The sequence below is a fragment of the Macaca thibetana genome, chromosome 11, assembly GCF_024542745.1.
Source record: "Macaca thibetana thibetana isolate TM-01 chromosome 11, ASM2454274v1, whole genome shotgun sequence".
Taxonomy (NCBI): domain Eukaryota; kingdom Metazoa; phylum Chordata; class Mammalia; order Primates; family Cercopithecidae; genus Macaca; species Macaca thibetana.
This window is the reverse complement of record NC_065588.1, coordinates 105,533,559-105,546,093: the sequence shown is the minus strand read 5'-3', so window position 1 is coordinate 105,546,093 and position 12,535 is coordinate 105,533,559. Positions and strand designations below refer to the sequence as shown.

General features: G+C 43.6%; 1 protein-coding gene across 1 annotated transcript in view; it reads right to left on the bottom strand.

Annotated features, from left to right (window-relative positions):
• MYO1H (myosin IH) overlaps positions 1-12,535 on the bottom strand; it is a 100,246-nt gene that overhangs the window by 47,882 nt on the left and 39,829 nt on the right. Inside the window, exons 2-5 of the mRNA XM_050749962.1 lie at positions 10,732-10,893; positions 6,067-6,182; positions 2,700-2,898; positions 1,493-1,573 (exon numbers count right to left, since the gene is read on the bottom strand). Coding sequence (XP_050605919.1) covers positions 1,493-1,573; positions 2,700-2,898; positions 6,067-6,182; positions 10,732-10,893 — 558 coding nt within the window. The remainder of the gene's footprint in view (positions 1-1,492; positions 1,574-2,699; positions 2,899-6,066; positions 6,183-10,731; positions 10,894-12,535) is intronic.

Below are 12,535 nucleotides of genomic sequence, written 5' to 3'. Positions count from 1 at the left end.
TCTTGGTCTGGGTGGTGGTTACAGAGGTGGATACATATGTAAAAATTCACTGGGCTGTCCCTATGTTTTACAGCTTTTTCAGTATATGTGTTGAACTTCCAAAAAGGTTTTCAAATACGCATGGCTATTAAATTTCTTTCCAAATCCACTCCACCAGAGGCCCACTTCCCAGCCTCTGGGACATCCTTGAGCCAGTTTGTCCTCATCATTGAGCTCCGTGCTCATACAGCTGCTGTTCTCCCATGTGTCATTTTACCACTTGGAATGATGAGCCCTTGAGAATTCTGCCTTCCTTTCCTGCTTGCCTTAGCTCCACTTAAATTCTGTGTCTAACACAGCCATGCTCATTCACTTATGCATTGTCCGTGGCTGCTTTCATGCTACAAGAGTGGACTTGGGTCATTTCGACTGTATGGCTGAATGGCTCACAAAGCCTAAAATATTTACTATCTGGTTGTATCCGAAAAAGAGTGCTGGCCCCTGCCAGGTAAGCAGGCATGCCTAAACAATATATTGTTTACTTGTGTCTTTTTTTTTTTTGAGATGAAGTTTCACTCTTGTTGCCCGGGCTGGAGTGCAGTGGTGCCATCTTGACTGTCTGAAACCTCCACCTCCCAGGTTCAAGCAATTCTCCTGCCTCAGCCTTCCGAGTAGCTGGGATTACAGGAGCACACCACCACGCCCGGCTAATTTTTTTGTATTTTTTTTTTTAAGAGATGGGGTTTCACCATGTTGGCCAGGCTGGTCTTGAACTCCTGACCTCAGGTAATCCACCTGCCTTGGCCTCCCAAACTGCTGGGATTACAGGCATGAGCCACTGTGTCCGGTCCTTGTGATTTATTTTTAAGCTTAATGAAAAAAAATGATATCACGCTGGCATACAGTATGTTCCCAAGACCCATCCATGTGAGGTGTAGCTGTGGTTCATTTGCTCTCTGCAGTGTAATGCCTGATGGTGTGAACACACCACAATGTAGTCATTCTCCTGTTGATGGACATTTCAGTTCTCTCCAGATGCATTGGTGCTGTTCAGTCTACTTACTTGCTCATCATGATGAGCAGTTCTGTTATGGACATGCTTATGCATCTGATATCTCTGAGATATCTCTGAGAGCGGGATGGTTGCACCTTAGATTATGTTTTTTCAGCTTCCTAAGATAACATCTTAACTCTGGTACACCCCATTACTTTCCAATAATTTCCCAATATATTACACCCCACGAGCAATGTGTAAGAATTCCTTATGATCCATATCTTCATCAACACCTCATATATATTAGACTTTTTAGTTTCTGCCCATCCAGGTGGTATAAAATGTTATCTCATTGTGGTCTTTATTTGCATTTCCTAAAACTAGCACTAACCCTGGATTTTTTTAAAAAAATTGCTTGAGCCAATAAATGTCATTCTCCCCTTAAGGGGCCTTGGCTTGGGTTCCGTCACTGGCAAAATAAGGGGTCCCCATGAACCAGTAATAGGAGCTTCAGTGTACCTGAAAATCAAATTGTATATCCATGTATTTCCCAAATCTGCTGGAGTTGTCATTCCGGAGCGTTCTGGCATTTCCAAAAGCCTTGAAATACAAAGTGTCATTCACTGTCATTTAAGTTCACCATGCGTGTCAAATTCCTGATCGCAAATAATATGCTTAGTATGAAAACAGAGGAGAGAGGGTAGGAGGAGCCAGGGAGGAAAGGCATGCATTATCTTCTAAGAAGGAATCACTAACTACAGATAATTTAATGCCAAACACTAGATTTGGACCCGGGGAGAAGAGGGGAACAATATCTTCTTCCTATAATCCAATCTAGGAATATATTGGAAATGGTCTTAGGAGGGGTACATAGAACCCTAGCCCTATGCTGTTCTAGAAGTTATGGTTGACAGTCCCCATCACCAGACCCCTTTTTATATCACGTTGTTCTGCTCAAAGGGTCCACTGGGAAAATTCCTTCTACTATAAACATCTTCATTTATAGAAAGGGCCACAAAAACAAAGGAGAAAATGACTTGTTCAGGATCAGCCAGCAAGTCGGTGAATTGCAACAATGTAAGTAATCATAACCAAAATAATTTTAACTCAATAATAAGAAAACTATTAATAAATAATACAGTATTTTTGGTGCTTCCTAATTCTGCTGTGTGCTTTTTGTGCACCTGTTTCACTCAATCCTCAAAACTTCTTAGGCTGGGTGCGGTGGCTCACGCCTGTAATTCTAGCACTTTGGGAGGCTGATGCAGGCAGGTCACCTGAGGTCAGGAGTTTGAGACCAGCCTGGCCAACATGGCGAAACCCCGTCTCTACTAAAAATACAAAAATTAGCTGGGAATGATGGCACATGCCTGTAGTACCAGCTACTTGGGAAGCTGAAGCAGGAGAATTGCTTAAACCGAGGAGGCGGAGGTTTCTGTGACACTGTACTCCAGCCTGGGTGACAGAGACTCTGTCTAAAAAAACAAACAAACAAACAAAAAACAACAAAAAAAAACCCCGAATGTCTTAAAAGGTAGGTACTATAAGCAGACCCATTCAACAAATGGGGAAATGGCTTAGTTCCAGGTCACACCCTTAACTGTGACACTATCTGTGTGACCCTTAACAGTGACCTGCCCATTTTAACTGACCTGCCCAGACAGGATTTGTCTCACTTAGTGACCTCCCTGGGACTCCCTTCGATTGGTCCCCAGAGACCGCTTACCTCCAGCACTGGGTTGGAGAGCAGCAGTCTGTCACGGGCTATTTGTAGTGACTGGGTCATTGGGCAGGTCACTGCAAAATACTGGAGAATTTTCTTGGAGGCCTCTGTTTTCCCTGCCCCACTCTCTCCAGAAATGAGGATGAAATGGTTATTTAGTTCAGAGCACATCATTCGGTAAGCGTTGTCGGCTATAGCGTAGCTGGAGGAGGAGTGAGACAGAAACAAATTGGTTTTCATGGTACTTCCCTTGACTCTGACACCCACCAAAGAAGCAAAATGAGGTGCTCCATCTCCAGGAAGCCACATCCAGACTGTGGTACAAGGACAATGAGCTCAAACACATGTCAAGCCCTTTCCATAGGAGGGGCACAGTGGTTCATGCTTGTAATCCCAGCATTCCAGGAAGCTGAGGCGGGTGAATCATTTGAGGTCAGGAGTTCGAGATCAGCCTGACCAACATGATGAAACCCCATCTGTACTAAAAAAAGATACAAAAATTAGCCAGGTATGGTGGTGCACGCTTGTAATCCCAGCTACTTGGGAGGCTGAGGCAGAAGAATTACTTGAACCCGGGAGGCAGAGGTTGCAGTGAGCCGAGATGGCGCCATTGTACTCCAGCCTGGGCAACAGAGCACGACTCTGTCTCAAAAACAAAAACAAAAACAAAAACAAACAAAAAAAAACCAAACCCAAACCCGAAAAACAAAAAAACAAAAAACTCCCTACCAGGACCCACTGACTGATCAAATGTAAAGTGTACTAGATATCAAAACTCAAATAGTAGAAGAGTTAAAAGAAAAATTTAAGCAGTAATGAATTTTTTTTTTTGGATGGAGTCTCGCTCTGTCGCCCAGGCCAGAGTGCAATGGCGCGATCTGGGCTCATTGCAACCTCTGCCTCCCAAGTTCAAGCGATTCTCATGCCTCAGCCTCCTGAGTAGCTGGAATTATAGGTGCACACCACCACGCCTGGCTAATTTTTGTATTTTTAGTAGAGACGGGGTTTCACCATGTTGGTCAGGCTGGTCTGGAACTCCTGACCTCATGATCCACCTGCCTCAGCCTCCCAAAGTGCTGGGATTACAGGCGTGAGCCACCGCACCTGGCCTGAAAATATTTTTTGAAATTCACCAAATTTACGTTTTTAATCCATCAACATGTTTTATAAGAATAAGCCAGCTATAACTTACATCTCCAAGAGATGTTCTTTTAACTGTAGGTGAAAATAACAATCTTGTCTAAATGTTAAATAATTCAATTCAATAAACAGAATAAGATCTCATATATTTTTTCCCTCAAAACCTAGAATACTAAGAATGGAGTGGCAGGAAACCAAAGAGATTAACAAACTTCAGTGATATCTTTAGGACAAGAGGTAAAACTATGAGAAGCACTTTATCTTCAAGACCAGACACCAAAGCATGAAGGTGTCCCAGGAATAGAACCTGAATATGAGGCAGAGTTGCAAAGCCATTTTGGCTTTTAATCCATGGTGGTGGCTGGGCATGGTGGCTCACACCTGTAATCCCAGCACTTTGGGAGGCTGAGACGGGCAGATCGCTTGAGCCCAGGAGTTCGAGACCAGCCTGGGCAACACACTGAGACCCTGTCTCTACAAAAAATACAAAAATTAGCCAGGGTGGTGGTGTGTGCCTGTAGTCCTGGCTACTTAGGAGGCTGAGGTTGGAGGATCACCTGAGTTGTGGGAGGTGGAGGCTGCAGTGATCCATTATTGTGTCACCGCTCTCCAGTCCGGATGACAAAGCAAGACCCTGTCTCAACATATATATGGCAGTGATGCAGAAAGGCTTATGAGTGGACTAGTTCATGCCTGTAATCCCAGCACTTTGGGAGGCCGAGGCGGGTGGATCATGAGCTCAGGAGATCGAGACCATCCTGGCCAACACAGCGAAACCCCATCTCTACTAAAAATACAAAAAAAAACCCACAAAAAACATTAGCCGGGCATGGTGGTGGGCGCCTGTAGTCCCAGCTACTCAGGAGGCAGGAGAATGGCATGAACCCAGGAGGTGGAGCTTGCAGTGAGCCAAAATAGCACCACTGCACTCCTGCCTGGGCAACAGAGCAAGACTCCGTCTCAAAAAGAAAAAAAAAAGAAAAGAAAGTGGAATAGTTGAGTCACCAAGACAACAGAGGCAGAATCTAAATATTAGCCTAGAAGTCAAGAGGGAGAAAAACTAGAAAATTCAGCAAAGCCTGGGCAAGAAAAAATTGCTCATCTTTCCTTTCTCTTGGTAGTTGTTGTTTTGAATGTTAAATAACTATTAGAAAATTTGGCCAATTAGGCATAGTGACAAACAAACAGCATTATTTAGCAGATAATATGGGTTATACATTATTTTCAAATACAATGGAAATTATTTAAAATGGTAAGGTTTTAAGACTTAAAAATGTCCTCAACTTTGTGAAAACTGATATCAAAGTGGTTATATTTTCTAGCCTCTGTGAAATGGCTCTAGAAACTCTGAATTAATGTGTAACTAATCAGTAAACTCTAACTACACGTATATTTTTATTTCAGTCCCTTTTAATTAACTTCCAAATCAAATGAGAAATCTAAACAGATTGTTTTTACAGAGTCAGTTACATGTTAAGAAGGAAAATGGTGTTTGGAGACAAGAGATCTGAGGTCAGGTGAATAATTCTACCCTGTCAGCTTATAGTGTTACATATAAACAAATTCTGGCCATACTGCAGGCGAGTATGTATTTTCAAAAATTTGCATAAAACAGAAAATGTTATGTACTAAAAATATAATCACCCTCTACAAATTGTTATTACCATAGGTTATACATAGGGGAGAGGAATGAAGAAATTTGCACCTCTTAAGCTTCCACAGCCCTGGTTAAGTTTCTACCAAGGAGCAGTCTTCTTAGGCACCAGTGGACGGCACTATAGCAACCCTCTTCCCAGAGCAACCCTCTTCTCCAGCCACACTCTTAAATTTCTCAGCAGTTACACAAAGGTTCCACCTTTTTTCATATTTAAGCTGAGATTCCATAAAGACCTTCTAAAGTTTTCTACTGCTTTGAAGACTTACGTTACAAGAAGGCAAGGGCTTAAATGAGGTACAGAACCTAATAAACATGCATCAAGGATTTAGATGGATGGATGGATGTATTGATGGATAGGTAGGTAGGTGGATGGATAGGTGAATGAATGGATGGATAGGTGGATGGATGGATATGTGGATGGATAGGAGGATGAACGGATGGGTGGGTGGACGGATGGATGGATGGATGGACGGACAGATGCATGGTGAGAAGGAAGGAGAGAGAGAAGGAAGGAGAGAGAGGAAGGGGAAAAATAAAAATCCTTCTAGTGATGATCCTGTGGATGCTACTCACACATGTGGTGGCAGTTCAAAGAAATTGACCCCTTGATAAAGTTCCATCTGGCTCACAGTGTAGATTCCGAGCTCCTGGTATGGATTCACGGACACAAGGAGGGTGCCAATATATGTCTAGAGAAATGGACCAAAGCAAAAGTGAGGAATTCTGGGGTGCAAAAGATTGTCACACATGATGATCCCTGTGTATTCATTCTGCATGGAGGATTTAAAATGATAAATCAGGCGGGATCTCTGCTGGGAGCTTACATGGTAGGGGGCGGGGGTATGAGGGAGACAGCAGACAAACAGCTGAGGAATGAAGACAGCTGCAGGAAGAGATCAGTATTAAGAAAGGTGTACATGGCTGGGTGTGGTGGCTTATGCCTGTAATCCCAGCACTTTGGGAGGCCGAGGTGGGCGGATCACAGGTGGGGAGATCGAGACCATCCTGGCTAACATGGTAAAATCCCATCTCTACTAAAAATACAAAAAATTTAGCCGGGCATGATGGTGCACACCTGTAGTCCCAGCTACTTGGGAGGCAGAGGCAGGAGAATCTCTTGAACCCAGGAGGTAGAGGTTGCAGTGAGCCGAGATCGCATCACTGCACTCCAGCCCGGGTGGCAGAGTGAGACTCTGTCTCAAAAAAAATAATGATAATAAAAATAAAAAAAAAGAAAGGTATACACAGCGTAACGAGGGTATAAACAATGAAGGCAGGCCATATTAGCAGGCATGGGGAAGTCTTCTTCTTCTTCTTCTTTTTTTTTTTTTTTGAGACAGAGTCTCACTTCACTGCCCAGGCTGGAGTGCAGTGGCTCGATCTCAGCTCACTGCAACCTCTGCCTCCTGGGTTCAAGTGATTCTCCTCAGCCTCCCATAGCTGGGATTACAGGCATGCACCACCATACCCAGCTAATTTTGTATTTTTAGTAGAGATGGGGTTTCACCATGTTGGCCAGGTTGGTCTTGAACTCCTGACCTCAGGTGATCTGCCTGCCTTGGCCTCCCAAAGTGCTGGGATTACAGGCATGAGCCACCGCACCTTGCCGGGAAGACTTCTTTAAGGAGGTGACATCTGGGCAGAGCTTGAAGGATGAGGAGCCAGCCATGAACAAAGTAGGCAGGAAGGGCATTTCAGGCTGAAGGAATACATGTGGCAGGCTAGGGGCACGAGAGGCCATTGTGGTTGAAGTCCGAGTGAGGGCAGAATGGAGACTAGCAAGGGAGGATGTTGAAGATGGAGCAGGTTCAGATCAACCTGGCTCTGTGGGCTCCCATGAGGAACTGGGGTTTTATTCCAAATACTGTGGATGGCAGAGATACCACCCTTCCCTACTGAAATGAAATACCTGCCCTACAAAGATTTCATGATGAAAACGCCAAAAGCAATTGCAACAAAAGCAAAAATTGACAAATGGGATCTAATTAAACTAAAGGGCTTCTGCACAGCAAAAGAAACTATCACCAGAGTGAAGAGGCAACCTACAGAATGGGAGAAAAGTTCTGCAACCTATTCATCTGACAAAGGTCTAATATCCGGTCTACAAGGAATTTAAACAAATTTACAAGAAAAAACAACCCCATTAAAAAGTGGGCAAAGGAAATAAACAGACACTTCTCAAAAAGGAGACATACATGCAGCTAACAATCATATGATAAAAAGCTCAACACCACTGATCATGAGAGAAATGCAAATCCAAACCACAATGAGATATCATCTCATGCCAGTCAGAATGGCGATTATTAAAAAGTGAAAAAACAACAGATGCTGGTAAGGCAGTGGAGAAAAAGGAAGGCTTTTACACTGTTGGTGGAAGTGTAAATTAGTTCAACCACTGTGGAGAACAGTGTGGCGATTCCTCAAAGATCTAGAGGCAGAAATACCATTTGACCCAGCAATCCCAATACTGGGTATATACCCAAAGAAATATAAATCATTCTATTATAAAGATACATGTACATGTGTGTTCACTGCAGCACTATTCACAACAGCAAAGACATGGAATCAACCCAAATGCCCATCAATGATAGACTGAATAAAGAAAATAGAGTGCATATACATTATGGAATACTATGCAGCCATAAAAGGGAACGAGATCATGTCCTTTGCTGGTACATGGAAGAAGCTAGAAGCCATTATCCTCAGCAAACTAATGCAGGAACAGAAAACCAAACACTGCATGTTCTTGCTAATAAGTGGGAACTAAACGATGAGAACACATGGACACATTTGTGGGAGGGGGGGAACAACACACATTGGGGCTTATTGCAGGGGACAGAGAGCATCAGAAAGAATAGATAATGCATGCTGGTCTTAATACCTAGGTGATGGATTGATTAGCAAACCACCACAGCACATGTTTACCTATGTAACAAACCTGCACATCCTGCACATGTACCCCTGAAGTTAAAAGTTGAAGATACAAAAAAAGAGAAATACCTCCCTAAACCATTACATGAATGGATCACTTTAAGAGGGGAGCACGTAACCCGATGCATGGTTCTTAAAGGTTTCTCTGGCATTGAGTGAAAGTAGGATGGGTGGGCCGGGCGCGGTGGCTCACGCCTGTAATCCCAGGACTCTGGGAGGCTGAGGCAGATGGGTCACCCAAGGTCAGGAGTTTGAGACCAGCCTGGCCAACATGGTGAAACCCCATCTCTACTAAAAATACAAAAAAATTAGCCGGGGGTGGTGGCAGGCGCCTGTAGTCTCAGCTACTGGGGAGGCTGAGGTAGGAGGTGGTGGAGGTTGCAGTGAGCCAAGATCGGGCTACTGCACTCCAGCCTGGGCAACAGAGTGAGACTCCATATGAAAAAGGAAAAAACAAAAACAAAAACAGAAAAAAACAAACAAACAAGAAAATAGGATGGGTATACCTACAAACCTTCTAAAATTGGGCAAAACACTCCTGCTACTGGCACTTATATTCCCAGATTTCAACATTAGACTCTACTCATATTCAGGTTTTTCAGGTACTTACTTATATTTATAATATAACCATTAACATAAGACTTTTGAAATACAATTATGAATAAACAAAGAGCCCCATACTCTTATATAGAAAAAAATTAATGTGCTCCTTGGAAAATAAATCTGATATTCTCAGATTCTCAGTGTGTAGCTGTTTCAAATACAGGACGCACTAAATCTATATTAAGATTATGCTAAAATAGCTGGGTGTGGTGGTGTGTGCCTGTAATCCCAGCTACGTGGGAGGCTGAGGCAGGAGGAGTGCTTGAACCCAGGAGTTCAAGACTAGCCTGGGCAACTTAGCAAGATCCATCTCAAATTAAAAAAAAAAAATAGATTACACACAAAATCATTCTAACTAATGTCTCCAATCTCCAGGACAAAAATCAAACATAGAATTGAAGCAGAGAATTTTCACTAAAACTCCATATTACTTCAATCAGTAGAAATTCAGGGTGGAAGACACAGTTTCTGAAATTTATCAGTTCAAATCAAAAACATTTAGCTTAATCACGATGATCCTATCATGCCATTTGTACTTCTCCGTACCATGTCATTTTTCCTTTTCCTGTATATAAAATTAGTTTTTTTTTTCTATTTCTACAATTAAGGGTGATAATTCTGAAAGTCAGGCTGTAGGGTATGTACTCCAAGAAACACCTTGTTTATTTCTTCTGGTAACCTTGGTTTCAATATATAGATTAAGCCACGGGCACCATTACAAACAAAATAGCTACAAGACAAATATTTTTAACCGCTTCTGTCTAATTTACTCTTGGCAAAAGCTAATAAAATCTCAAAAAATTAAATAATTTTAATAACACCCATGACACACACAGGGACACTATGAAGTTTACCCTAGAGGAATTTACCTGAAAATTGACCACCAAATCAGAGCGTGGTGATAAATGGGAATTTAACAAAAACTGGTTTTTGAATAAAAACTAGATGTGACAAGATCAACCTGAGAAGAGTTTGGTAAGTGCTTCATTCTTGACCCTTGACCATTCACGGGGTATGCTGGACAGCTTTTATTTTTGCCTGCTTGGTATCTCTGCCCCTTTCTCCCAGCAAAGTCCTTCGGGAACCCCTCTTCCCCAGCTCTCTGTGTATACCGTCTGGGGCTCCGACTCCACCCCTCACCTCCAGGGGCAGGCCTGGTAAGAGCCTGGCCAATCAGAATAGTCTTCATTTCTAGCCATGGGATTGGTTCAGAGACAGGCACATGACCGAAAGTGGACCAATCAGAGCTGATCAACATCAGCTTGGGCCATTTACTAGAGCTTATCCCCAGAGGATGGGCTCGCTTCTCAGTGGCAACCCTAAGCTGATAAAATGACAGCCGGAATCTGAGGGCAACCATCTTGCTGCCATGCACCTGAGAAGGAAATGGATATCTAAGAAAGCAGAGCAGAGATGGAGAAAGAGTCCCCAGACATCGTCTGAAACCCTAGATCTACTCCTGGGACCTACAGTTACAGACATGGACAGATTCCCTTTAGTGACTTAGGCTGGTGTAAGTTGGGTATCTGTCACGGGCAGCCATAAACGTCTTAGCACAAAGGATCCAAGTGCATCTAAGAGTGGCGCCTCAGTATCTCCCTTTTATGTCTGACCTAATAGAGTGATATTCACACTCATCAAAGTCATGAAGGCAAGAAGGAAACAACCACGCTAGAAAAACAGCTGAGAAATGGATCACGTTACGTATATGAGGTTCTCGTTGAAACGCTTGCGGAGGTTGTCGACAAAGGCAGATTCGCTGGTATATGCGTCCAATAGCACAAAATCCTGAACCCCGACCTTGTCCCGGGCAGTCAGCGCCCCTTCCATGTGCAAACGGATGTGTTTCCTCCTCACGTCTTCTTTCTACGGGAAACAGAACATTCTTCAGCAGCTCTTCTATTTGGTAATATCTATTACACGTCTAATGCATGGAAATAACAAGATGCTAAACTCTGGGATAGTAGAGCCAGCATTAACTTATGCTGTCTTCACTTAGAGTTTACAATATGGTTGGGGATACGAGATCATAATCATAAAAAATAGGAATAACAGCAGCTGACAGGAACCAAGTATTTACCGTTAGGTACTATTCTAAACGCTTGACTTGTGCTGTTTCTTTTGATCTTCTTTCTGACCCTATGAAATACTATTACTATGCCCATTCTACAGATGAGGAAACTGAGGCATAGGAATGTCATAAGCCATGCCCAAAATCTGCCAAAAGATGGAGCCAGAAAATGAACCTAGACAACATACCCAGACTTGTTTTCCTGACAACCATGTACTCACTACATGTTTTTTTAAATTAATGTTTCCTTTATGTTGATCAGTCAAGCTTGAATTTTTTTTTTTTTTTTTTTTTTTTTTTTTTTTTTTTTTGAGACGGAGTCTCGCTCTGTCGCCCAGGCTGGAGTGCAGTGGCGCGATCTCGGCTCACTGCAAGCTCCGCCTCCCGGGTTCACGCCATTCTCCTGCCTCAGCCTCCCGAGTAGCTGGGACTACAGGCGCCCACAACCGCGTCCGGCTAATTTTTTGTATTTTTAGTAGAGACGGGGTTTCACCGTGGTCTCGATCTCCTGACCTTGTGATCCGCCCGCCTCGGCCTCCCAAAGTGCTGGGATTACAGGCGTAATCCCACCGCGCCCGGCAACTTTTCTTTATTTCAATAAATGTTAATTATGTAAACTCACTTTGTAATTCCCACATGAGTGATGAGGAGTTTGGGCCAGAAAGGGAAATTCTTGCTACAGAGGAGTATTTAAGGAAGGAGAAACTTGGAGTGTTCCTCTCCAAGGATGGGCTTCAGACCTCACTGGAGAAGGTGTGGCTACAGCCCATTGGATGGCAAAGAATCTCACCAGGATACCAGGGCCAGAGCTGGTTTGGTCACTGGGCAGGCACCAGGAATGACCTTCCTGAGCACAGGCGCTGCTGGATGGGAGACTGTGGAGGGGGCCAAGGGAATCAGACTTCCAGGGCTCAGGCAAGCTGCGGCCAGAGGGCAGGTGTGCGTTGGGAGAGGGAACAGAAGTAGTTATGACGCCTGGAGTGTGTGATGTCTTGTCAGGAGGGCTGTGACAAAGTGGTCACCAGGCCCTTGGCCAGAGCTGTGAGGTCACTGATGGACTGTGTGCTTTGGGCACACAGTTAGTGTGTGTCCCCCCCCACATACCACTGTGCAGCAGAATGTACAGTCTGAAAACAAGAGAAAGCAAAACATAGTAAAGGACATCAGGAAGAGAAGCCGCCTGCCTTTGCAATGTCCCTCCAGTGCCCTCTAGTGACAAAAATGACATTGTGTTCACTTTAAGGAGAAATGCCTGAAGCATACAGTTTGTTATTGCTCAGCAGGTAATGGAGAGTGAATTTGGATCTGAGAGGCAATAAATTGACAACTGGTACATATGGATATGCAAAGGTCCTAGCATAGCCAAAGTAATCTTGCAAAAGAAAACAAAGCTAGAATAAGACTGTGTTTAATAAGACTGTGTGGCAATTGATTTTC